This window comes from Centroberyx gerrardi, chromosome 14 (assembly GCF_048128805.1).
Source record: "Centroberyx gerrardi isolate f3 chromosome 14, fCenGer3.hap1.cur.20231027, whole genome shotgun sequence".
NCBI lineage: Eukaryota > Metazoa > Chordata > Actinopteri > Beryciformes > Berycidae > Centroberyx > Centroberyx gerrardi.
The window spans coordinates 15,347,894-15,373,128 of NC_136010.1; the positions used below are offsets into that span (position 1 = coordinate 15,347,894).

A 25,235-nucleotide genomic window follows, 5' to 3' on the forward strand; every position below is an offset into this window, starting at 1 on the left:
TCTTCATGTACTGACGAAAATGTCGTAACTACGGCAATCAAGTGGAAAGAAATAAGCCGTGTCAACAACGGATGGTAAAGAGATGTTTTATGAAACTTGCCTGATGCATCTTGTCTTCTTTTCACTATGCTCATGTGCCGCTTCATTTATAAATCGAAACACAGCCACCAAACACTTCGTTTGCTACGGGCTCCAATTTGCTGTTATTCCCAACCAAAAGGCACTTGAATGTGCAACACGTATTTACGACCAATGAATATGGAAGTCGTAGTTTACGAGGAGAGGAGCACGTGAAGGCAGCAACGTATCAGCGAAGAGAGGCAACCCAACGTACATCAACAGAAAATGTCAGTAAAGCATCATGTTGTATGTTATCAATACATTTGCTTGTAAGTCACCTCTGATTTACTTGATATATCTGTTGTGCTACACTGGTTCTAGCTCGACAGCACATATGGTGAATCTTCCGTATGGAAACATCTTCTTGTTTAAAATGTTTATAACTTAAACCAAGCCAAGATTATATGTCGTCTCCAATTCACTAGTAATCGAGCAGCTCCAGGTTTTGTCTCTTGATGTAATTACAGGTGAAAGCACTTTAAAATGTCTCAGAATCAGACCGCTCCACGTCAGTTTGATTAATATGAGGACCGAACATGCTGAATCATATCAAAGTTATTTACTGGCCTGTTTCCTCATGAAACCCAAAGGGAATTAGCTGCAGTTTGAGGCCAGCTGTGGCCCTTGGTTTGGTTAGTGAAGAAAAATAACAGACCATAATTCAAAATGTCAAGGTATTTATTCATATTTATCCATGATTATATATATTTAATTATTTTGTTTCTTTAGTGCAAATGGATTGACCCAAACCCTCTCAGCGGGAAACCATGAAAGATCAGTTCAGTATATTTTTTAAATAATTTTTGTTTCTACAGAACACAGTGCCAGTGTAAGTGATTCAGTGCAGCATGGGAAAATATTTGACAAGCACATTGTATAATTAGCAAAACAATGAACAAGGCATAATAAACAAATTATCAACATTTTCTACACTAGTAGTCTACTATTACAAGTGATTCTACCTTACAATGAATATTTGGTTGGCTGGTCAACATGTGGTCCTGAAGAGTGTAGGCTGTTGAAAAAAGCTAATTTCACCACTAGATGTCGCCAATATCTAAAAAGTGATTAAATGGAAACTAGATGGAACTTGGACTGTAGATTCTAATTTATACAAAAGTAATGAAATCACACAGAAACCAGAGCAGGGAGCAAGACAAGAAACTCAGCAATTTCGGATCTTCTAATTATTCGTGCAGTTGAGCGTAGCGAGCTTTTGTTTTAACAAGCAGATCTGGAGCAGAAGTTTCTCCCGTTCCAGCAGGAGGTTTTCCTTCGTCAGTTTCAGCACATCAATCTGCAAGCTCTCTTGCAGACTCACTGAGTGAACATACACACACACACACACACACACACACACACACACACACACACACACACACACACACACACACACACACACACACACACACAATCAATATGTAATTTAACAAATAAGTAATAACTGTTAATCTCAGTAGTGGAACAAATACTTATCTTTTCACTCAAATCGAAGTCCTTTTTCGTCAATTAAATTAAGCACTTGTCTAGAAAATTACTCAAGGCAATTCTGCAGTGAAAGTGTTTCAGATTTCAACCATGTTCCAAAACAGTAACTAGAGTATCTGTAATTATTAACTCTCCACCTCTGATTGATCTCAATTGTTGGTATAGTGATGATGTTCTATTTTAGGAACTAGTGCAATATTCACATCACACCACTAAGGCAACATGGGTTGATAACAAAAATGGAAAGTTGTATTGTAAGTAAGTAGCACTGGATTGTGTGCTTTGGAAAAATAAGGACCTTTATCATAGAAATGCTCGGGTTGGGCTGTTTAAACGGATTCACAAGAAACACTCCCCGATTGTAAGCATTCCTTCTCAGCAGTGACTCCCATCACAGAGGCGTTGTTGCATTATAAATTACCCGTCAGACACTTTGAGAAGTCACAACAGGAGTATGCAAGCTCCTGCCTGTCAACCCTCCACGCTCCATGTCCTATCATTAAGGTTCAGTGCTGTTTAATAAATTACAGTCTTGTTCTTTACCTTTGACAGGCCTGTCATCTGCTGCAGGTGGAGATTGACCAAAGCCAGTTCCGTGACCTCTCTGAATCGTCCAGGAAGGAGAGGAGCGACGTAATTCCACCTCGACAGGATAGTGATCGCTCACTCTTAGGGCCTGAGGGAGTGTGAACACAGTAAATGAGGAATATCCCCCAAAAAATAGGCCAGTGTAAAAGCCATACGTATGTGCATTAATGTGCGTAATTTGATTATGAATATACTTGCGTCCAGAAACTCACCATTTCCTCTGTCATAGAAAACTCTTTATGGAAATTGAATGGCTTGGCTGAGTCTGGCACAATGGCGGCAAGCATGTCTTGTCCGTACACAACAATCCTGTGTGAGGGCAACATATGTTTTGAGCACGTTAGTGAAATGTAATGACGGTGTGTTCACTTTCTTCCTGAGGACAGTTTGTGCTTTCACAAAACTCTTGAAAAACATCTTTATGTCACTTATGTTGAAGAGCGATGTTCACATGCCTGTCGTAGGTGTGTTCATTCGCTGGGTTTGAAGTGGTGTCCACATCATCACCAATCAGCCAGTGGAAATTCTTGTCGCTCCGGATACGGATCTCCTTCAGTCCCTCATCTGAGACGTACGCCCCGTCTGCGTTGAAGTCCCCCAAGATCATTATGTTCTAAAAGAGATAGGAGATTGCCATATTAGTTATCTGCGTTTAAAAAAAGTTTCAAAATCCCTTTACAATAACTGCAACTCCAACAGAAGCAGGGGCAAGATGATATACTAGCAATGTGGAGTCAATCATCAAGTGTACAAATGCACAGAAAGGTTACTATCACATCACTAGTGGCCATGTAGCAACATTATTTGATGAAATTTTGTAGGACAGAATAGTTGTCACCCCAGTTTCGACCCCAGAAAGAGATTATAAAATAGAAGTAAGGCATTTGGTTTTAACTCTGTTCTTAAACCTTATCATGAACTCACCCACTCTGTATTTTCATAATTCAGGTGGGACCATGATGCTAAAGTACTGCAGTAGAGTGATGCAACTCACATCCGTTTTCCATTTGTCTTTAACTGCCAGGAAGACCTCATAGAGCTCATCCAGCTCTTTCTCTGTGTCCCGTGGTGTGGTGTGGACCGGGATCAGGACTACATCCTTCAGCACTGCAACAGAACAATCCTTTAGATGTGTGTTTTACTTCACAGTGCCACCATCTCTACTAAAATGCCCTTGTGTCCCCATGTTGTGCGGACCAAGTATGGAAGTAACTAATTACATTTACTTACATTATTGTAATTGTGTAGCTTTTTTGTGTACTTGTACTTGTATTTTGCGGTAATTTCTGTCAGTAATTTTACTTTTACTTGTACATTTTTACTGAAGTAGCCTACTGTACTTCATTACATTTTAAATCACATCCATTACATTTTGTGGCTCAACATAAACAACAGAAACTGGACCAATGTAAATTGATAAATTGTGGAGACATTCAGAGTGAGAAGAGTGACCTGGCTTTACTTTGTTTGTGCACTTTATTTTGTAATTTCCAATTACAAGAATCTAGTTTGAACTCTCTCCATCCTTTTAGAATTCCACAGGAAATATCACATCTAACATCGCTCTCTTTTCTAAAAAGTAACTCAGTAACTGTTACTCTGACTACATTTTTAAACAAGCTACTTTTTACTTTTACTTCAGCAGATTGTTACACCAGTACTTTTACTTGAGCAAAGTAACAATATTTGTACTTGAGCAGGACACTCTAGTTCTCTTTCACCACTCTCATCGCTGCGTTTGACTAAACTTGATAAACCTGCCCATGCACCTTTGTCTGCATCGCATGTTGAACCATATCAGACTCAGGAAACCATGAAAAACAAGTCCATAAATAGACACAGCTCAGGCATTCCAAACACTTTATAATTACAACATTCTCATTATAACGTCTTCAGCAATCAACCAAGAATCAAAACAACAAACCGCATGAGGCAAACATAAAGGAACAGCTTGATATCCGTGACACCCTGCTATTTCTTAATATTTGCTTCAGGTATAGCTTTGGATTTGAGCCCTGTGCTCTGGGAAAGCAGAGACCGACCTGTGTTGTGTGGTTTGAAGCGCAGACTGTAAGGCTCTCTGGAAAAAGCATCCAAGTCATTCACCTGGTTGTCTTCATATTGATAGCAGTCAATCAGGTCGACCAGATCATCCCTTCCAATAGGACAAGAATGGCTTTTAGTGTAACTTTGCAATTGTGTGATGCTAATACTCCCTACATGTGACAGTCGTGGTATAAAAAGTATTTTTGAAGGGACCAGGTTAGAAAAGTATAGCAATCTGGTAACATAATTTGACTTCACCTGTAGAGAAATAAGAACTGTTCCTTGTATCTGTTCCTTCCCAGGCGGATACTGAGCTTCAGAGTGTAGTGGTGTATTGTGTTGGCTCTGTGAGGAACAGGACAGCAAAACAAGGCATGTATAATGTATAATAATAACCAAGGATACATCAAGAATCTGGGTTTTATTAGATGAGAAACAGTGGGACTCATCACCTATTCAGTTCGTTCAATAACAAGTTAACGGAAGCTCCGCTCACATCCACCACCTCCAGAATCACTATAATGTCGTATCGAGACACAATCTACAAATCACAAAACAAGACAGCACTCAGTACAGCAGAAGACCGAGGTTTGAACCGGGAAAGACTAAAGGGAAAACACAAATGTTAGGCTTTAGATTAGTGTGTGACATTCAGGCTTTTGTTCGTCTGAAGCTGCGACAGCTTTAACCGTCTGCTTCAACAAAGACACAGAGCTACATAACAACCAAGGAACATCCTGTATGCTATGCACATTACCACATTTTCCTTGGTCAAGATAGAGTCACTCCTTGGCTGCTTCCCAAAAATTACATCAATCAATATCAATCAGTCATACAGCCCCACAGCTAAACGCCTGTAATTAGATTTTCTCATTATTTGTGGAATAAATCATGTAATACGTTCCCCTCTGTTGACTCTGTGCATAAGGACTGTAATCTATCTGAGATCTGTGCAATATATTTTACTGAGGCCCAGGGTTTCCCCTGCCTATTAAACTAGTGACATTTTTTTTCTTCACAAAAAAGGAATATATGATTCAGACACTGTGATGCTTATTGCTTTCTGCAAAGCTTCTATATCAGCTCCAATCTTGTGTTTTTGATCCGTAGGTCTGATCCAGTAGGCTTATCTTTAGTCCTACGTTTGTAACATCCACCCCCCCCATCTTTAGTCCTACGTTTGTAACATCCCCCCCCCCCATCTTTAGTCCTACGTTTGTAACATCCCCCCCCCCATCTTTAGTCCTACGTTTGTAACATCCCCCCCCATCTTTAGTCCTACGTTTGTAACATCCCCCCCCCCATCTTTAGTCCTACGTTTGTAACATCCCCCCCCCCCCCCTCCCATCTTTAGTCCTACGTTTGTAACATTCCCCCCCCACACACACACAAACATAAACACACGGGGGAACGTCATTGCAGTGTAACGTGTGAGTGTGTGTTTTACCTTGACCAGTGTTGAAAGGACATTTGGATCTGAAACCTTAGTCAGTCCAAACCTCTGTACATTGAACGATGCAATCTTCATAATATCTGACAAGAAAAACCTATTAAGGGCTGGGGAGTTTCAGAGACATGTAGAATTTTCGAAAACACATTAACGTTATTCAATATTGTTTTTAATATACATGACAATACAGACACACACACGTGCAAGCACACCATAGTCTCCCTCTCCTCCTCATTTTCCTCCTCCTTACTCACCTATTACGGTGTATGATGCGTGAAGAAGACTGAACAGCTACAGTAGCATGCGGCCATAAAAGACACAAGAATCAACCTCCAACCTGGTTGTAGGAGGAACTTATTTCTTTGTCCTTGTTATTCTAACAGACTGCGATGATTGGGCAATCGCTCTCAAAAGGGAGAGAGAGGGAGAAGATGAAAAAGAGAGGATTGATTTTGAATGACATCAAGAAGAAGACAGACCAGTTTTATGTTTACAACCAATTTACGCAAATGACAGAGAATAGTATTCTACTGAACAAAAGCTTGAGGCAATCAAAGTATATCATTATGTCACATTAACAACACCTATTACAACGTTTTGACTTTATCTATTTAGCTGAATTGCTACCTCAAAGGCAGGGAAAGAAGTTCAATGAAAGCCTAAAACAGAATTCATAAATGTTTTTTCCCTAGTTGTTCACTCTAGATTTGTGAAAAGACTCTCCCAAAGCCAGTACCTGGGTTGATTCTTCAATGATTTGGGCACATTTTCTATCTATACGCTGTCCATATTATTATCCTTTCTGTTTATCTGTTTTGTGTCCTTTGTTTTCTGTAAAACACTTTGCAACAATCCTGCTTGTTAAATCACTCTATGAATAAACATATTTTGAGTTGATACCTCTTAGCCAGGGTGGGTAAGTGTCACCTACCATCAAATGCTGCTGTATCTAAGTGTATTTACTCTAGCAGCCACACTGAAGGTAACCATCTGTCATTCGGAGGTCCTATTTCATTTAAAAAAAAAACATTCAGCTGCTAAAATAGTGTAAGTGGTGAATGATTTTGGGGATTTCCCAGCCACTGTGGCCTGATGTTTAAAAAGTTGATTTCCTTGCTCCTCCTTCCTGCTCTTCTAGTCTAGTTCAAGTCTAGTCAAGACTCCAATTTATTATCTCTCGAAGTTTTGAGTATTAACTCCTGTTTCTAGCTTTGGGACAAAATTGTTCAAGGTAACAAACTCTTAATTCTTCAACATCTTAGTAATAACATTTGTGACCCCTGCTCTAAGATGCATAGTTTCTAGAAATATAAACAGAAACCACAAATGGAAAAAGAGCTATAAAGGCATATGATGTGCTCACATCAAGAGCAGATTTTTATGGTGCACTCATGCAGAAGCGCAGGTGCAGCACAGCAAAAGCCACAGAACGAGCCTGGATTCCAGGACAACGATGGAAACAATGCGAGCTTTGCAGAGGGGGCAGGTGGGACAGAGGGTGGGACGTGTCAGACTTGTTTACCCACATTGGGGAGGCACATAACTTCACTATCACACCACACCCTGTCTTGACTATAAAGTAGGATCCAAAAGATAAGAGATACACGACAGAGCTCGATCACTCTAACCTCTCCAGCCGTCACAGCAGCAGCAGCAGCACCTCCACACAGCAACACCATGAGTCTGAGGAGCAAGCGCAGCAGTCGCCCAGGGGTGCAGGTCTCCTCGGGGGGCTTCAGCAGCATGTCCCTGGGCTCCTACTCCATCCCCAAGGCCAGCAGCGGGCCTTGTCTGAGGGCCCCCATTACAGCTGTGACTGTCAACCAGAGCCTGCTGACCCCACTCAAGATAGACATAGACCCCACCATCCAAGCTGTCCGCATCCAAGAGAAAGACCAGATCAAGGGCCTCAACAACCGCTTTGCCTCATTTATCGATAAGGTAAGAACCCATTTCACTAAGATATTTACTTTAGAGAAAGCTGAATGTCACAATTAATTGTTAAACTGGTTGTTTAATTGGTTAACAGTACAATATGAAAGTTTCATACAATCAAATCCATTCTTTGTTCTCAGATTAAATTCATTTGGATCATTCTGATAATTCATTAATTATGTACATCCTACTGTTTAAAGGCCTAATAAACACTGAGTAAAATGACAACACCTGTTACTGTAATAGTATTTTACTTACTTCACTTAGGTACTTTCTCCTTGTGCTCATGTGTGTCCCCTCTCTGTGTCCCAACTCCCAGGTGAGATTCCTGGAGCAGCAAAACAAAATGCTGGAGACCAAATGGAAGCTGCTGCAGGAGCAGACCGCATCCGCATCTAACGTCGAGCCCATGCTGAAGGCCTACATTGCCAACCTGCAAAGACAGCTGGATGCTGTCTCCGGTGACAAGAACAGACTAGACATGGAGAACAATATCATGCACAAAAATGTGGACGACTACAAGACAAAGTAAGACTCCGTCTCCTGTTATGCAACTACAAATATCCAACACTCATACATTTAGCTGTATTCTGCTTCATATTGCAACTACTAAGCAACTACTAAGTCTGTGGGCCAAAGTGAAGTATAACACATACAGTAACCCTTGCTAATTAAGTGGTGATGTATTATAACTACTGAGTGAGTAATTATTATTTCTGGCTTGTTCCAGGTATGAGGATGAGATCAACAAGAGGAATGGAGCAGAGAATGAGTTTGTCTTGCTTAAAAAGGTATACAGTCATGATACGTATGGTGTGGGCATTTTGTTCTTTCAAGTAAAGAAAAGCCTCAATACACTTACATCCAGCTTTTTATTCAATTTCTCCAGGAATTATTTTCATTGGTGGGAAACATGATTTGAATATCTGTTACTACAGTTATAGTGAAAAGATCTTTGCCACACATGTAAAAGCAAATTTACGTGGAATGTGACTGTGTTGGTCAAATGGAAAAAAAATGAAGCATGTGAAAAGGTTGTTTCATGATTTTTTTGCTAAAGCATTTCTCTCTCCTCTAGGATGTGGATTCTGGCTATCTATCCAAGGTGGATCTAGAGGACAAAGTAGCTGGTATTAGTGATGAAGTCAACTTCCTCAAGACTCTCTATGATATGGTATAGACAACTATTAGACAATAAATACCTCAAATCAAATGAAATCTGTATGAACTTTAAAGATTTGTCCATGGTGTAACAGCTGTTTTGTATTGACAGTGTTGCTGTATGTGTTGTTTTGCCACAGGAGCTCCATGAGCTGCAGGACAGCCTGAAGCAAACCTCGGTGGTTGTGCAGATGGACAACTCCAGAGGCCTGAACATGGATCAGATCGTGTCTGAAGTTAAGGCCCAGTATGAAGACATCGCTGCACGTAGCCGCGAGGAGGCCGAAAACTGGCACAAGACCAAGGTGAAGAGATTTAAAACAGAGCTGAAAAATGTATTAATCTTGGGCTAATCTGAATCATTACATTTAAATGGGCTATTTGTATAGTTAAAGATGTAATAAAACAGGTTTCCTCTTAATGGGAGGAGTAGCAGAGTTCAAACAGTCACGCCAAATGCAATAAACCCACCAAAAAAAAAACCTGTAAAACTTGGGGCCACCCTAAAGAAACATGTGATAATTACTGATTATTTACCCATTCATCCTCTCTGCTCTCTGCCTGCACCAGTTTGACCAGATGTCTGCTCAGGCCGACCAGTACGGCAATGAGCTGCGCAGCACCAAGGGAGAAATCGCTGAGCTCAACCGGCTGATCAGCCGCTTGCAGAATGAGATCCAGGCTGTGAAAGGACAGGTGAGTGAAGTGTAATAAACATTTCATTTCATTTCAGTGTTTATTTGAATAGGGACAGATTAATACATAGACATAGAACATTTTAAAGAAAATAGTCCGATGTCACATATCATAACATTTATAGCCTAGGCTAATTTGCAATGTTTGTCCCTAGATGGGCTTTTGTTAAAAACTTTTTGTTAAAAACAGATATAGAATGAAACAGATATAGAATACACACACAGAAGGACGTTGTCAACATAAGAAAGTTGGTACCAAAGACTGTATTTACAGACATTCACAGAAAAAATAGAGAGAGAGAGAGAGAGAGAGAGAGAGAGAGAGAGAGAGAGAGAGAGAGAGAGCATGTTAATGCATTAAGCACAACAGAGTTAATACCCATTCACAGATCCCTGCTTTGAATGACTGTCAACTGGTTGAACTATTGTCAACTATCTTAAAACTGATAACTGTCTGTGGAAGGAAGATTGGGTGTCAGTCAGTAGTGAGCTATGACAGAGACAGGATCAAATCATGCTGTTGTTTACTCTGTAGTGGTTTGTGTGTTACTACAAGGCTGTCTGGGTAATATTTGCCAACTGGCATGCTGATCAGACGTACGACAGTTTTTCCTAAAGCAGAAGGCGTGATTATGAAACAGTCAAATCCTCTAATTCACACATCTGACTGACAGCTTCAGTTGTAACAATATAGGCCCTAATGTCAACATTAACGGAGATTTGTTTTGTTTTGCGTCTCACCACAAGGCACATTCACAAATGACGTGGCACATTCACAATTAAAGAATCAACAAAATTACAGGCTGGGTAAAAGTGGCACACTGAGCAGATGGCAGTTATTTCTGAAGTACTGTATCTGTTTTGAAAGGTCTGATTGACAAACTCAGTGGTAACAAAACCTTCGTACCATCCCTCTATTATTTTGTCCCAGCGTGCCACCCTGGACGGCCAGATATCTGAGGCGGAGCAGCGTGGGGAGCAGGCCGTGAAGGACGCCAAGGCTCGCATCCGGGACCTGGAGCTGGCTCTGCAGAGGACCAAGCAGGACATGGCCCGCCAGCTCAGGGAGTACCAGGAGCTGATGAACGTCAAGCTGGCCCTCGACATAGAGATCTCCACCTACAGGAAGCTGCTGGAGGGAGAAGAGGAGAGGTGAGCAGGAGTTTTACTGGTTGGCGTTTCAGCAGCGTCAAACTAATGCTGGTGATATGAGGGATACAGTCAAATCTTGCAATCAGTGTACCCACCTTTTTATGTGCAGAATATCAGTTACTCAGAGTTTATCTTTATTAGCTTACATAAATCTTTATGACATAAATTCATAGTGTATATCATACTAAGTAGTATCAAACTGATTAAAGGTGTATGAGGATAGGGGAAAAAGCCTAAAGTTTTTCTGAACATATTATTTATTTTTATTTAGATTTGTGGCTGTTTGCCTCAGGATGATCATCAACTCGAGGTCATAGTTCACTCACTTTTTTATTTACCGCTGCATCACTGCTCACATTTCCTCCTTTCTCATTCGCAGAATTGGACAGCAGTCTATTGTCAACATCCAGACAGTGCCCAACAAAAGTAAGTGCTGTATTTTACAACTGTAGGTTACAACATTGTTAGCACTATCACACGGGTGAAACCGATATATCACTTTGCCCTATAGCCTATGTGTGTGTGTTTGTGTGTCATTTTTCCACTGTCTTCTTCCCCCCAGTGCCCAAGGTACCAGCTACCATCAGCTACCAGCAGCAGCAAAGGTCGGCTCCAGTTCTCATCAAGACAGTGGAGACTAATGACAGATCGTACATCTAAAGAACAACAACAGAAAAACTACATCAGTGCATGATCCTACTGGAATTACCATGGTCATTTAACTGTAACTTTACATTCATCTCTTTGTAATCTACAGTAAGTCAAGTTAGCCAATGAGCCAAATGTGAACGTATCTGTGTATTCTGTCTTTGTGTTGAATGTCACAATAATTCCCAGTTTAATAATAATAATAATAATAATGATAATGATAATAATTCAAATAAACATGGACGTCCGCTCAGCTGCATGATCATTTGTATCCTCTTTCTCAGGCAGTAATTAAATAGACATCCAACAAAGACTTGAGTACATTTCATTCATTCTCCTCATTCCATCCCCATCAAAACAAGCCGAAGTATGACGACTATTTTAATGCCTGTCTCTCCTCATGCCATAAGCAACAGCAGCCAACATGAAACCGGTAAAAGGACTGAAAGAGAGAGAGGAGGTCTGAGTATCCTTGAAGGTTTTCTTACACGTTGAGAATATTTGTAATGTTTTCAGGTGTCCGCCACCTGCCGAATGATATGCACCAGGTATTAGCCAGGTTACTCAGACAAGGACAGCTGTCACAAAACTAAAGCAGCACAGTCTGGTCTCACAACAGGTATAACATCAGGGTAAGGTCATACTGATGGGACCTCACACCTTGAACAGATGGGAAAAACACTGTAGGCTGTTATTTTGTTATGATAGAGATGTGTGTGATCTAGATGAGAGCAGACACATATTATAGCTGCATGAATACCCCAGGCATGAATCATAAAGGTGTTTTTTTTTTAAGAACTCGCCTATCTACATGCATCAGCTGAAAGCATGCCACCTCTGTTTAGCCAGTGTTTACATCTACATGGAATTTCACACAACTGGCTTGGAGAGATACCTGTGGGAGTCATAAAGAGACGAGAAGAAACCCACCCAGTACACATGAAAGAGCACATCCTTTATAAAGTTCTGCTATTTCACTGCTCTGGATGATGATGATCTAATCATGGCTGGCAGAAAACTGAAATATTTCCTTTTGTGATAGCATGGTGTAAAGCAAAATGAATGCTGTGACAGTACTGTGAAGTACTGTCAATAACGCAACAACAAAGCTCCATGAAGAGTTATTAGCTTCAGTTGTTTGCAAGAGTTGAGATGAGGTTAAATTATTATTTTTGAAAGCATCAATAGACCATGTGGCTCAGCCTTGGCTGGATGTGCTTAAATTATACATTTGCTTCCAACGACGCATTGTGATTGAGTGAATTTAGCTAGCTTACAGTAATAATAAATTCTCAGTCACTTCTGTTCTTCCCTTCACCTTTTCTCCCAACGCACACGGACCACCACAACTTCCTGGGTCAGTTACCCCCCATATTGTTAAAAATCCACCCTTGGATATACACAACCTGTCTGAAACACAACCATAATGTTAGGAGACATTGCTTTTGGTAGGCTGCTATTACAGACGGGCAGAAGCTCCACAGTAATTTGCCTGGAATGTCAACAGGCTTGTTTGGTTACAGGACAGATAGTTTAGGACATATGAATTTTCATGAATTCTGTTTTCGTTTGTCTCTGGGCCTCTTTTGTCTGGGAGGACTTTGTAAATGGCAGTGTTAGCTAAAGTTTGGGCTTGCTAATGTTTCCGTGTTTCTAGATAGTTACCCATGGCGATGCCCTCGTCTGTAAGGCAGCGTTCAGGGCTTAATTACCCGACTGACATTACTTCCTGGTTTCCTACTACTCGTGTTTTGATTGGAAGACAGCTTATTTACGTTGGCTGGTGCATGCCTTGTCTAGTTGTATACTTCCATGTCGTATCCCCACCTTAAAAGCTGAAATCTCTCTGCTTCAACTCCTTGTTTTACAGTCCAATAACAGGGCGTGCTTTGTCGTAACTACATTTGTTGTTTTTTTCAACAACACTGGATCCAAGGTAACTGTACTTTCCACTTTTCTCTGCAGGCTAGCATGTAGTTCTGACAGGTGTGACTAGACAGTTTGAAAAGTAAGAAAATACAATTTGTTACACTGTAAAAAAGCATTTATTACGCAAATATGAATGACAGATTTGCGTGCATGATGTTATTGTGTTGGAGCTCATGCGTGTTAGCATTATGTACAACTCATCCTAACTGTTTTCTGTTATGTTTTTGTGTATTCTCATAACAGTGATCTACACAATGCACAAAGAAGCTTTGCTGGCATGTAGCCTGAAGTCAAAGGGCACACCAACACTCCTTGGTGGCCAGCTGCCAATCAATGTGATCAATAACAGCCAGTACATATCTCCCTTGACTGCTGGGGATCAGGTGACAGAGAAATATGTGGCAGACGACCTGCCCTCTGTTGATCATGCCATCCACACTGCTCTGTCTGACAAAAACAAAACAGTCTTACTGGTTGGTCCAGGAGGATCTGGTAAAACAACTGCTTTGGAGAAGCTGGTAGTGGACTGGGCCAAAGGAGAACACCTCCAAAGCTTTTCTTACATATTCCATTTCCAGTTCAGGGAGCTGAATTCTCTTGATGGGATGCTCTCCTTGGAGACATTCATGTCACACCATCACAATCATTTTTCTCCTGAGTCCATGTGCCAAGTTCTGCAGAAGCCCGAGAGTCTGTTGTTTGTATTTGACGAGCTGGATCAGTACAAACACAGCCTGGACCCCTCAGTCCACACTCTCTGCTCTGACCCCAGACAGCTGGCCTCAGTGTCCTGTTTAGTGGCCAGCCTGCTTCATGGGACACTGCTAACAGGAGCTGCCTTTCTGGTCGCCTCCAGGCCTACGGGATGTCTGCAGTTTCTGAGTGGGACCGGGGTCGACCTGCTGGGCTTTCTGAAGCCCCAGAGAAAGGCCTTTGTTAACGGGTTCTTTACTGACCCAGCTATTGCCAACAGAGCACTAATGAACATGGAGAAGACATTAGGCTTTTATGATTTCTGCACCTCCCCTAGATTTTGTTGGACAGTTTGTTCTATTTACAAGTCTCTGATGGATGCTGACGAGAGGCTTCCTGAAACATTAACTCAGGTGTGTGTAAGCATCATGGTCCACCTGATTCAGGCTCTCTCACTGAATGAGGCCCGCTCCAGAGATCTAGTGTCGGCCCTAGGGAAGATGGCTTCTCATTGCTTTCTTGACCAACGCTCTGGCTGCACCAAGGAGGAAATAATCTCCTTTGGTTTTCAGCAGTTTCTCACCTCTCAAAGCTCAGCGGACGCTTTTTTGCGAGTAGACGGCGACCCGGAATCGGATGGATGCGTCTTCTCTTTCCACTCCCAAGTGATGCAAGAGTTCCTGTTGGCTGCAGCTTTCTTTTTGGACAAGTCGACGTCTGAGAGCGTGAAGGAGATGTTGGAGAAGCATGAAGGCCATGCAAAGTTTCTGGATGTTTACCTGTCAGGCCTCTCAGAACCAAATCAGCGGAGGCCGCTAGAGACCCTGCTGGGGGAGTTTGACTCTGATCGGATCTTGGATTTCAAAGGCTGGCTTAAAAGCAGCTCCCAGGAGACACTAGAGGGGTGCTACAAAGAGAAACACTACCGCTGCTTCCGTCGGCTTCACCAAAGTCAGAATGAGAGTTTGGTGAAAGAGATCATCACGCCTTCAGCACGAATCGGCATCAGCTACGGGGATGTGGGCCTCCAGGACTGTGTGGCACTGAACTATGCTTTCATGTGCCTTGGGGAGATGGAGCAGTTGAATCTGTACTGTACGAAGGATTTGACAGAGGAGGAAGCAGAGATGCTGGCTCCAGCCATGGCCCTGTCTCAGAAGATAATGTAAGTCATCCAGACATCCATCACCTTTGCTTTGTAGTAGCTGCATGTCTGAGTTTATTTGTGTTCACTGTGCTTTACACTCAGTTTGGTGCACACATCTCTATGTAACATCTCTCTCCTGTGTCCCCAGATTGTCACAGAGCTCCTTGAGACCCGGGTCTGTCCCTCACCTGGCTTCAGCTCTCAGCAAAGGAAGGACCAAGGAGCTGGATCTCTCTCATTCCCACCTGGGTGATGCAAGCTTCAAAATCCTCTGCACTGGACTCAGAGACTGCAAGCTACTCAAATTAACGTGAGACTAGCCTGGGAAATTTTCAAATGTCCTTTATGCTTTATTTCTCAAAGGCAAAAAAAAGCATTTTCAGTCAAATCAGTAAGTTGCTCTTGTTTTATATAGACTTGCAGTGTGCAGACTGACGGCGGCGTGCTGTGGAGACCTGGTGTCTGTCTTGACCTCGGGCACATCCCAGCTGTGTGTGTTGGAGCTGATGTTTAATGAGCTCGGGGACCGGGGCCTCACGCAACTGTGCCAAGCGTTGCGTAGCCCTCACTGCAAACTGCAGGAGCTTCAGTATGTAATATGTGTGGTGCAGTATAATTGTAGCATAATTGCAGGATAATTGTGCAGTATAATTGGTTTTTAAGATTTTCCTGTTTTTTATGTTACAACTCTGCAATTAAACTGAACAAAAATATAAAAGCAACATGCAACAATTTTCAAAATTTTACTTGGTTACAGTTCATATGAGAAAATCATTTGAGAGAAATTCTGGGCAAAGGAGAAATGCTCAGTAACAGGGATGTAAACAAACTTGTACAGAAGATAAGAGAAAAATAAGCTTTTTATGGAAAACTAATGGGATATTTTAACTCAGGAAACATGGGACCAAAACTTTACATGTTGCATTCATACTTTTGTTCAGTATATGTTCGCATCAATGTTTTCAGACTTTAAGGTTTGAAAGATAAACTCATTTTTGTGTTGTTCATGACCAGGCTGCAAACCTGCCAGCTGACTGCAGCATCCATGGAGGTTTTGTCGACGGCTTTGTGTTCTGGCCAGTCAGAGTTGAGAAAACTGACCCTGACATACAACACTATTGGTGACAGTGGAGTGGATCTGCTGTCCAGGTCCCTTCAGCATCCGCTTTGTAAACTGCAGAGCCTCCAGTAAGTCCATGTTTTAAAAGGATCAAATTGAAGTCAGTGTCTTTTTCAAAATGTTCAAAGAACATTTTATTATCCCAGGTGGATGTGACCAGTAACACCTCTAAAGGAATGTGTAGCAGGTTTGATTCATACAAACCTGTGATTCAGACATGCTAACCCTAATACTAATATCTTTCATTTATCTGTCCAGATTGTTTGATTGCCAGTTGACAGGTGCGTGCTGTGCTAGTTTGGCTGAGGCCCTGAAGTCAGAGCACTGCTGTCTGTTAGAGCTGGATCTGTCAGTGAACGATTTGGGCCAGGAGGGGGCGCTGCTGCTCTGCGAAGCCCTCAGTAGACCTGGATGCCCATTGGAGAAACTCGGGTATAGTCAACCGTTTTAATAAAGTGTCAGCTTTTAAACACTTCCAGTTATGTAGACAAAATCAACCAGTCTCGAATATTTGGTGAAATTCAGGATAGTGTGCATTGGTGTGAATTCTGCTCCTTCTTACAGCTTGACACGGTGTGAGTTAACCCACTTGGTCTACAAGGTACTGGGTTCACTGCTGAGAAGTGGGACCTCTCGACTCAAGTCCTTGTCTGTAGCTATAAGTAGTGTAGGAGACCAAGGGGCCAAACACCTGTGGGACGCGGTAGCACATCAAAGCTGTCTGTTGGAGGACTTGGAGTGAGTCGACAAAATCATTACATGGCACAACACGGGCTTTTACACCACCAGCATTTTTTTTATCACGATTGCAGAATGCAGAATTGCAGAATGTCCACTACTTCTACAGTCTAATTCTGTTGTCTCTTGTCTGTCTTAGTGTTGAAATGATCCAGCTGACAGATGCCTGTGTTGGGGACTTGTGTGCTGCTGTGAGAGCCAGTAAGACTTTAAGGAGCCTGGACCTGAAAAACAACTTGCTGACTAATGCCTCTGTCCCGGCCCTTGTCCAGCTCATGCAGGAAAGCCACAACATGCAGGAGCTGAAGTGAGTGAGCATCATGTGGTGGAGGAGGAGGGTTGTTGATAAACCTCTACATAGAAACGTTATGTAATTGTCAAGATGCACTGCATAAAGGTGGTTTATAAGGAGAAGAAACACTTAACGCTAGCATCTAACGACTGCTTTTGTATCCCTTTCTTTCAGCCTGAGATATAATGACTTCTGTGAAGAAGTTTTTAACATGTTGGACCAGTGTGATAAAATAAACTACTGAAGAAGGTTGGATTATAATCTCATTGCAAAGAAAGTCTTCTAGTGGATCACGCTGCATCAAATGCTACCATGTTATTATACAGTCAAACTGACCATCCACTAAATGCTACATTTACAGCATAATAAAGTTATTCACACAACATGTGCACTACTGGATTTTATTAAATAAATGTTTTAATAAGAAACATATTTTTAATTTGGTCGTAAAGTAAAATGAGGGCAAGGAGCATATTCATTAAGGCACAAACAGTACATTTCCTACAGCTATCAAATATATTACCAATTTCATTGATAAAGCTCTGTTTCCAAGTATAAAACGAGTTCTCACAATAGCAATATAATGCAACACAACTTAGTATCTGTCTTGTAAAACTGCTACAAAACATTTCTTTCTGTATGTCTTGTATAAGCGAAAAGCAGCTGTAAACTTGACAGAAAAACAGTGATAAGTTTGTAAACCACACACAGAGTTCCTTGTATCCGTTCCTCTCCCCCTTTAAACAACTCGTACTTCAATTCTGAAAGTGACAGGAGTTGGCGTGTCTTCAGGGCATCGCAGAGACAAGGTGGGGTTCACAGGCACACAGGAGGTGATTAAAAGCCACATTACAAGCACAACTGGTTTATCGTCACCTCCCAGCGCTCAGTGGTCATGAGTCTCTCCATTAGCGTTAAGGCTGCCATTGTGGCTGTCCTTTGGTTTTGGGGTATGACCGGGGCTTTTACGGGAATTGGACAAACCCTCCTCGTCTGAGCTGCTCTCGATGTCACTGCGGTCGTCCTTTGACACCTGTAAAAAGAAGCAATGAGGTGGAGATGACAGTCGCATTTCACCAACAGCACTTAACCTTTGGAGCAGCGAGGAATGTAAAAATAAATTCTTACACACACACACACACACAGACAGACAGACAAACAACCAGACCTACCTTTCCCTTGAATATGGCTTTGATAGCAATGCAAGCGATGAGGTAGAACCAGATGACGTGAAGAGCCTGCAGGACCAACAGCAGCCCGTTCAGCAGCCACCAGGACTGGTACGGGCCAATGATCTCCCAGCTCTCGAACAGAACACTGTTAACAATCCTACAACACACACACACACACACACACGGATTACTGGGGCTGTCAATATGTTATCACAAAAATAAGTTGTCATTTGTCACATTATTGACCTTTCATTGTCTCACCAGAATGGATAGATGACAAGTCGAGTGAAGAAGAAGCTTATGCTGAACACCACAAACAGGCCATCACACAGCCTCTGGTACTTGGCGTAGTTGGCCAGCTTGGCAGCCTTGGGGAATAAATAAGGGATTAATCACTGTGACAAAGTAATAAACAGATATCTATATTCTAATTTCCATGAATGACGCCTTGCCTCAGTAATCTCGGTACCAGAAAGGCTTTCCTGTCAGACAGGTAGCGCAGGTAGCAAAGGCTCTGATGTTCTCATCGCTGTGAAAGTGTTGGAACACAGCAGAGACTGACGTGCTGCAGGGGATCATTTCATATTCAGATATTCCCAGGTGTGTTTACCTGCATTTTGCCCTACAATGCCTGGCAACGTCCTGAACCAAACGTAATCTTTATTGTCTTTTACCTCAAGGAAGATGTCGGACGCATCGTGCACGCACATGACCAGAGTCCCTGCTCGCAGCATGTTGTTGGCATAGGAGAAGGTGATGAGGGTTATGGTGGCCAGGTGGTGGACAAGCATGATGACGAAATCCTGTCATCGGTGGAAACGAAGAGAGATGACAGAAGAAGAGAGATGGGTAGATAGGTTAATATGATGCTCAAGCTGGCTCTGCTGTACATGAAACACTCACAGCTAGAAAGACAGCACAACACTGAGAATGCAATTGCTGGTTGAGCTAGAATGATCTTCACTTCTGGTCACATATTCACCAAGACTGGCTTTACAACACTGGCTGAAAGGGCTTATGTAAATACTGGGATGTTTGTGCTCGTGCAAAGAGGCAACTATAGAGGCATAGCTCTGTGCCTCTGCAGCACCTCAATGCCTAACCTGTTCTGCCAGAGTTTATTATCATGAGCTAATTCTAACAAACTGAAAACAATAATTAGTGTGTGAATAGCATGAAAGTCAAGCCTTTTGTTGGCATGAAGTCGTAAAGCCTGTTAACAGGATAGACCACTTAAGAAATTCAGGAAAAACAAGTGGATAGGAGAAGCTGGCATACAAGTAACAATACAAAGGTTAAGGATTGAGCAAGGCTATTGAGAGGAGGCACAATAGCACTAGTTTTACGGTCAGGTGACTCACCTTCCGTCGGATGTCTGTGAACTGGGAAATCATCAGAGACCAATAGAAAGCCAGCTCAGCTACATAGTAGTTGTACTGGCCAGGACTCAGAGGCTTTGGGAGGGAGTGACACAATAACACCTTAATCAAATACATATCCCTGCAGACAGGGCAACATTATAGTGCTGAACAGATTGTCACCTTATGATATAGGTAAATGAACATGGCATTTAAGCAATTAGTAAAAAAATAAGTTACCTGAAAAGGGTAGTTGTACCAGCACTGTTTGGTATCCCACATCCAAGGAGACTGCAGGAAACCACACAAAATGTGGACATGATTAGGCCTCTCTCTGATTGCTCAACAAAAGGATATGCTTGAAATTCCAGCTTTCCTTCCAGCTTTCAAAAAGGCTATGCAACATTGTTTCATTCTCTCATTAATAGCTTCAGGCAATGGTTTCACAACTTAAATCAATATTCAGACTGTGTCATACTGATTAAGCTATTCACTGAACTAAAGCATACAATATGCCAATTCTACTCACCACCCACAAATAGCGAATCGCATAGATAAATATCCCCAGATAGAAGGTAAATCTCCACCTGAAGTGGAATAAAAGAATAAAGTTAGGAAAACACAATAACGTCATATGAAATCTGCTTGAAATAGAAACATGCTGTTGTACAAATTCCCTTCTTATTAACTCGATGCACACTACATCGAGTCCTGAGCAGGAACCTACATGCTCTCACAGAACTTCTTCAGCGCACTGGGCCTGTCTTGGTTCCGCCGGAGGCGAAACCACCTCTGTATTTTCCGAACATCCCAGTCCAGCTGCTTGGAGAGCCCATCCAGTTGCCTTGTGTCTGGAGACTAAGGAGGACAGCACAGAGGAGTTATGAAATGACTTGCCTCTGTGAATGGAAAACAACAATGCCACTATGTACTACAGCCACACTACATAAGGTATTTACTTTTATTGTATTTGTTTATTTATCCTTTATTTAACCAGGGAAGTCACATTGAGATTTACATCTCTTTTTCAAGTGAGCCCTGGCCAAGAAGCCAGCATACATTGTTTCACAAAACATAAAAGACAACAAAACATAAGACACATGAAATAAGATCAACAGATAAAACAGTGTAAACATCTGCAAGCCTAATACATCCTACAAGCATGTGCATTCTGAGGACCGCAGTTCATCAATCTGGACTTTAAAATTGATATCAAAGTGGCATACAATGGTCCAGTTGTAATGTATTTACATATCTATCATGATAGTGTTGCTGTATTCCAGTGCACTAACATCAATGTTCAACTACATGGAGGATAATTTAATGAACTAGAGCACAAACATGAACCTTATGTACCGTTATGGACATGTACACCCTCTCCAGGACGGCATTGGGCTGAGCTTGTCGACTCACTCCCGTCTGAATCTGAAGTATGCGGGCACAGGGCTTGGCCACTAGCCTGTATACACACAGATGGAGGCAAAAAAAAACAGGGCGGGGGCAGGGAGGGGATAAAGAGGTGGTGTGCAAGTCAGAGAAAGACATCGACCATCTTGGACAGGTTATGGCAACAGATGGACCGCTAGCCAAGTTTTGCCAAGGGGCTTCCTTCACTGACACGGACTGAAGAGCTTTCACAGTTTGCCCACAATAATTATGTTTGGCATGCATGCGTGTCTTAGGAAGAGGGGGAGAGAGCAAGAGAGTGAGAGAGAGAGGGGCTATAGAGGAGACACAGGCAAGCGATAGAAAGAGAGAATCCTGAGGAATGTAGCACCTAGTCTAAACAGAGGGTGATGAGCTGTCATGTGAGAGGATGGGAGCGGAGACAGAGAGAGGGGGTGTAGTCCCTGACCAAAATACTGATCTCTGTCATGGGATCGTCTTGCTGAGTTGACCATTGTCCGCACTCAAGAGTCACAGCCATTTACAACTTCTCAGTCTTACAACCCAAAGGGAAACACCCCGTGCAGACCTTTGCAACGCCAAGGCAAACCCCAGTTGAGATCTGCAACAATCTTACAGCATGGAAAAATACAGACTGAATAAGTATAGGCTGGGCTTTGGCCTCTCCCTTCCCTTTCATCTGTCAATTTACTCTAAATGAAGCACTCTAGCACAGGAAAAGCTAGGTTATGCTTGAGGTGATCTTTCCTCTGAAAAGACGGTTTGGTGGCAGCTGTGTACAGTTCATTTATACAAGTTGGACTGATGGACACCTGGTAAATAAGATGTTGCCTGCTTAACTAGAGAGACTGTACAGAAAGACACAAAATACTCTTGTCTCCTGTAATCACATCGAAAATGAGGCTGTAAAATGAGAGTATGTCAACATATCTCTTTTTGTTCTTAAACTATCATTAACAAAAGCAAATACTACCAGTTCTGACCAAGTTTAATAATTGTCCCCCAACCAGAGGAATCAGTTTGTCATGTCTGCAGCAGGCCTTTCACGTCGTCACCTCACAGGAATGATAACATTGTTAAAAGTAGAAGTTGAATGGAAAAAATAAATCACCCTGAGAATTCACCTATTACTCATATTCTGAGGATCTTGCATGGTGCTAAAAATATGTATCATTTAAAAAAGAGAGAGGAAGAGAAAGGAAGACTCCAATCTGCGATGTCAAGAGACAAAACCTGCAGCTGTTAACAAGCTATGAATGGCAGAGTGAATTTGTGAACAAAGAATTACTTCCATGTGAGCTTTATTTCGCAACATGTAACATTTATGAGCCAGAAATCTGTCCACGTGTCTTCCCATCACTGTCAGTGGAACAGCTCAGGATGTCTCTTCAAAATAAAGCGCATTGGCTAGTCTAGTCTAGTTTCTGGAGAGAGTTTGTGTTCATAAAGTTTGACTGAACTGCCCAGATCATGTGGTTATGTAAATTCTGATTTAGTGTGGATTCTCTGACGTCAAATCACCATACTTCCATATTCCTAATTTACATGAATTTATAGCGTGTCAGTGGTACTCAATGGTGAGTTTATAGTGACCTTATCATACTTTATGGTATTTTTTTTAAAATTTCCTAAGGTATCACTACATTCTCAGAAATGAATATGCCTAAAGAGAGTTAGATTTGTTGTTGTTCTGTTTTCTATCTTTATAAAATGCGTTGGATTACTTTTTCGTAAGGGGTTTTCCTGTATGAGCAGATGCCACATACGCTGGAAAACACACAGCTGTGCACACACGCACACACAGACACCCAAACCGAGGCAGAACTAACTTCCAACTATGGCCCCAAAAAAGGAAACAAGCGTTTTTTTGGCCTACCTCTCAAAAACCAGTCGCAAAACAAGCACACAGACGGCCAGGGGTAGGGCGTACAGTATCTGGCCCACTCGGGGATACTCCACGCCAGGTGGTGGATGCTCAAGGTCCGCCCACGTAACATTTGGTGGCAGCCAAAAACTCTCACTCCAAATCCAAGCCGAGATAGAGGAAGTCATCGGGGAAGGTATTAAAAACCAAGAATAGCAGTTGGGAACTGACTTCTCCGGCATCCAGCGGCTCAACTCAAAGCCTGGTAGCTTTGCCGTGATGTTCCCACCTCCTCCTTGACATTAGCATCACCGTCTCTGAAAAACTCCTGCTAAACTGTTCAGACCGCTAAATGACGACGACACGTAAGGCAGAAAGGCAACACCCACTACATCTCTGAAACTTACAAGCAAGTTTTCCTGTTGAGTAATGAATGGTCGTTTTTTATAGTTTTCTAGGTTTCATTGGTTGAACGTTGGACGGGGCTAAAGTGTTCAGTGTTGGGGATTAACCTTAGCTAACAATTAGCTGACGACAGCAACTTAAAAGTTCAACTTCTCGTTTGAGTAACCACATTTTGGAGTAGTTTGTTGAAACAGGTTTTTTTTTCAGTAGTTAACCACATTTAGCCATGTAAGTTACTTTAATCTTACTGAAAAAAAGACGAACTAAAATACAAGAGGTAACGTTAGGCCTAAATATCAGTTTCATTCTGATGTTAAATAAAATAGCTGCCCCTCTCTGACAGCATTATAACGTTAGTGATCTTATAGTAAACTTTAGAGGGATACACACAGATAGCACAGGAAAACTGTAAGTCCCTACAGGCTAAAGGCATATAGCTATGACAAATGAGATTTTAAAAAAAACACCTTCCAAGTGCGAGAAAGTCACTATAAGTCACTATTGAGTACAAGTCTCTATTGTAAATATCACAGTGACTTTCATCGGGATGGGTAAAACTCTGACCTCCAGTGGGCGATAATCATAAGGCAAATAACCACCAGTTTTCAGAAAAAAAAAACCATTCGTTTATGCCTTTCCCCCTTTTAAAAGACCTTATCCTAATATAATTTAGATATTAGATCTTTATTAGTCTAACTCCTCAAGGAGGAAATTCATTTCCACAGCAAATCAGACACAGATACATCCACACAATCAGATACAAGGCCACTACTCAGACACATGACTTGACATAGACCAAAACACCGTGACAGAGGGAATTCAGACATAACAAGAAGATAGTTCACATAGCTGTAGGGGGAAATAACAGTCCAGTGGGTTATGAGTCCAGGGTGCTATTAAAGGTGATGACATGTGGGACAAAACTATTTTTGAACTCGGCGTGCCTACATAGTGAGACAAGCAGTAGGTTGAAAAAAATTGGATTAGTTTGGTGATATAGGCATACTATTTTTTGTCATAAAGATTTAAGTCATAAAAAGTGGGTGAATTATATATAAAAAGGTGGTTAAACTGAATTTAGGTGGGTTTATCCTCCACTAGTCTGTGGTTTTAATGTATTTTTATGCTGCAATGAAAAATTATTGTGCTATTTTATTTTCAGTTAATCTCATTCACTTTAAATTGAAGTTGTGGCCATTCAGTGCTCTCTAGACCAGATCTCCTAGCTTTATACCTCTACAGGATGCTAAAATAAAGAAGAATTTTGTGCATCTTCTGACAACAGAGTACTAGGGTGGATTGGTTTTCCCTGATTTGTCATTGTCCATGTCAACACGCAGGACAGATTCATTAAAATCTGTAGATGTTTGGCAACTTTATATCTTGAACTTTTACTTCACCTCTACCAATGAAGGTTAAGATCTCAGACCTAAAACTGTGGCCATAGCATACAGCAGTCCAACCCCATGAGATCTGCTCCTATTGTCATATTTCGTTTTACTATAATATCTGAAATTTCAGGCAGACAAGTTTTCACAATTGATGCAGTCCTAAGATTACCCTCCAGTTTCTATGGGAAACCCAAAAACTCCCCCTAACTGAAATGAACAAAGCACTGACCTAACAACCAAACCAAACTCCTGCATGCCACAGATTCTCAACTTTGTCCCATAACGTTACATTAGACACTACAAAGTTCAGCAATTGATTATCTCCTCAAATCAAGAAATATAAGTTGAGTTATACTGAATTTGCTGTGATAGCTGAGTCATAATTTAAAATAGATGACATGGTTTGAAATAGATTAGCCATGTCTACCGTCACCTC

The 25,235-nt window shown here is 41.7% G+C and overlaps 4 protein-coding genes across 5 annotated transcripts; 2 read left to right on the forward strand and 2 right to left on the reverse strand.

Moving 5' to 3' along the window:
• Positions 1 to 780: 780 nt before the first annotated feature.
• LOC144542313 (deoxyribonuclease-1-like) lies at positions 781 to 6,065 on the reverse strand. Its single transcript, XM_078288249.1, has 10 exons — positions 5,947 to 6,065; positions 5,690 to 5,775; positions 4,695 to 4,783; positions 4,501 to 4,587; positions 4,239 to 4,351; positions 3,191 to 3,303; positions 2,652 to 2,809; positions 2,409 to 2,505; positions 2,152 to 2,284; positions 781 to 1,440 (listed from the first exon to the last, which is right to left on the reverse strand). Exons 2-10 carry the CDS (start codon positions 5,768 to 5,770, stop codon positions 1,304 to 1,306), a joined length of 1,008 nt encoding a protein of 335 aa, XP_078144375.1. The 5' UTR covers positions 5,771 to 5,775; positions 5,947 to 6,065; the 3' UTR covers positions 781 to 1,303.
• A 1,231-nt stretch (positions 6,066 to 7,296) lies between these two features.
• Positions 7,297 to 11,594, forward strand: LOC139928323 (keratin, type II cytoskeletal 8-like). Its single transcript, XM_071920822.2, has 9 exons — positions 7,297 to 7,633; positions 7,947 to 8,155; positions 8,358 to 8,418; positions 8,706 to 8,801; positions 8,929 to 9,093; positions 9,359 to 9,484; positions 10,415 to 10,635; positions 11,015 to 11,061; positions 11,198 to 11,594. The coding sequence occupies exons 1-9, from the start codon at positions 7,370 to 7,372 to the stop codon at positions 11,293 to 11,295; spliced, it is 1,287 nt and encodes a 428-aa protein (XP_071776923.1). The 5' UTR covers positions 7,297 to 7,369; the 3' UTR covers positions 11,296 to 11,594.
• A 1,510-nt stretch (positions 11,595 to 13,104) lies between these two features.
• LOC139928320 (NACHT, LRR and PYD domains-containing protein 3) lies at positions 13,105 to 17,455 on the forward strand. 2 transcript variants are annotated; one of them, XM_071920814.2, is made up of 9 exons: positions 13,105 to 13,219; positions 13,456 to 15,070; positions 15,201 to 15,362; positions 15,468 to 15,641; positions 16,067 to 16,240; positions 16,431 to 16,604; positions 16,737 to 16,910; positions 17,050 to 17,217; positions 17,377 to 17,455. In XM_071920814.2, the coding sequence occupies exons 2-9, from the start codon at positions 13,467 to 13,469 to the stop codon at positions 17,444 to 17,446; spliced, it is 2,700 nt and encodes an 899-aa protein (XP_071776915.2). In that variant the 5' UTR covers positions 13,105 to 13,219; positions 13,456 to 13,466; the 3' UTR covers positions 17,447 to 17,455. The 2 variants fall into 2 exon arrangements, with proteins under 2 accessions (XP_071776915.2, XP_071776914.2); XM_071920813.2 differs by lacking the exon at positions 13,105 to 13,219 and adding an exon at positions 13,259 to 13,291.
• A 142-nt stretch (positions 17,456 to 17,597) lies between these two features.
• On the reverse strand, positions 17,598 to 23,444 carry LOC139928324 (ceramide synthase 5-like). Its single transcript, XM_071920823.2, has 10 exons — positions 23,016 to 23,444; positions 21,089 to 21,191; positions 20,460 to 20,590; positions 20,262 to 20,319; positions 19,973 to 20,023; positions 19,736 to 19,828; positions 19,049 to 19,177; positions 18,636 to 18,742; positions 18,375 to 18,531; positions 17,598 to 18,235 (listed from the first exon to the last, which is right to left on the reverse strand). The coding sequence occupies exons 1-10, from the start codon at positions 23,243 to 23,245 to the stop codon at positions 18,089 to 18,091; spliced, it is 1,206 nt and encodes a 401-aa protein (XP_071776924.1). The 5' UTR covers positions 23,246 to 23,444; the 3' UTR covers positions 17,598 to 18,088.
• Between the last annotated feature and the right edge of the window lie 1,791 nt (positions 23,445 to 25,235).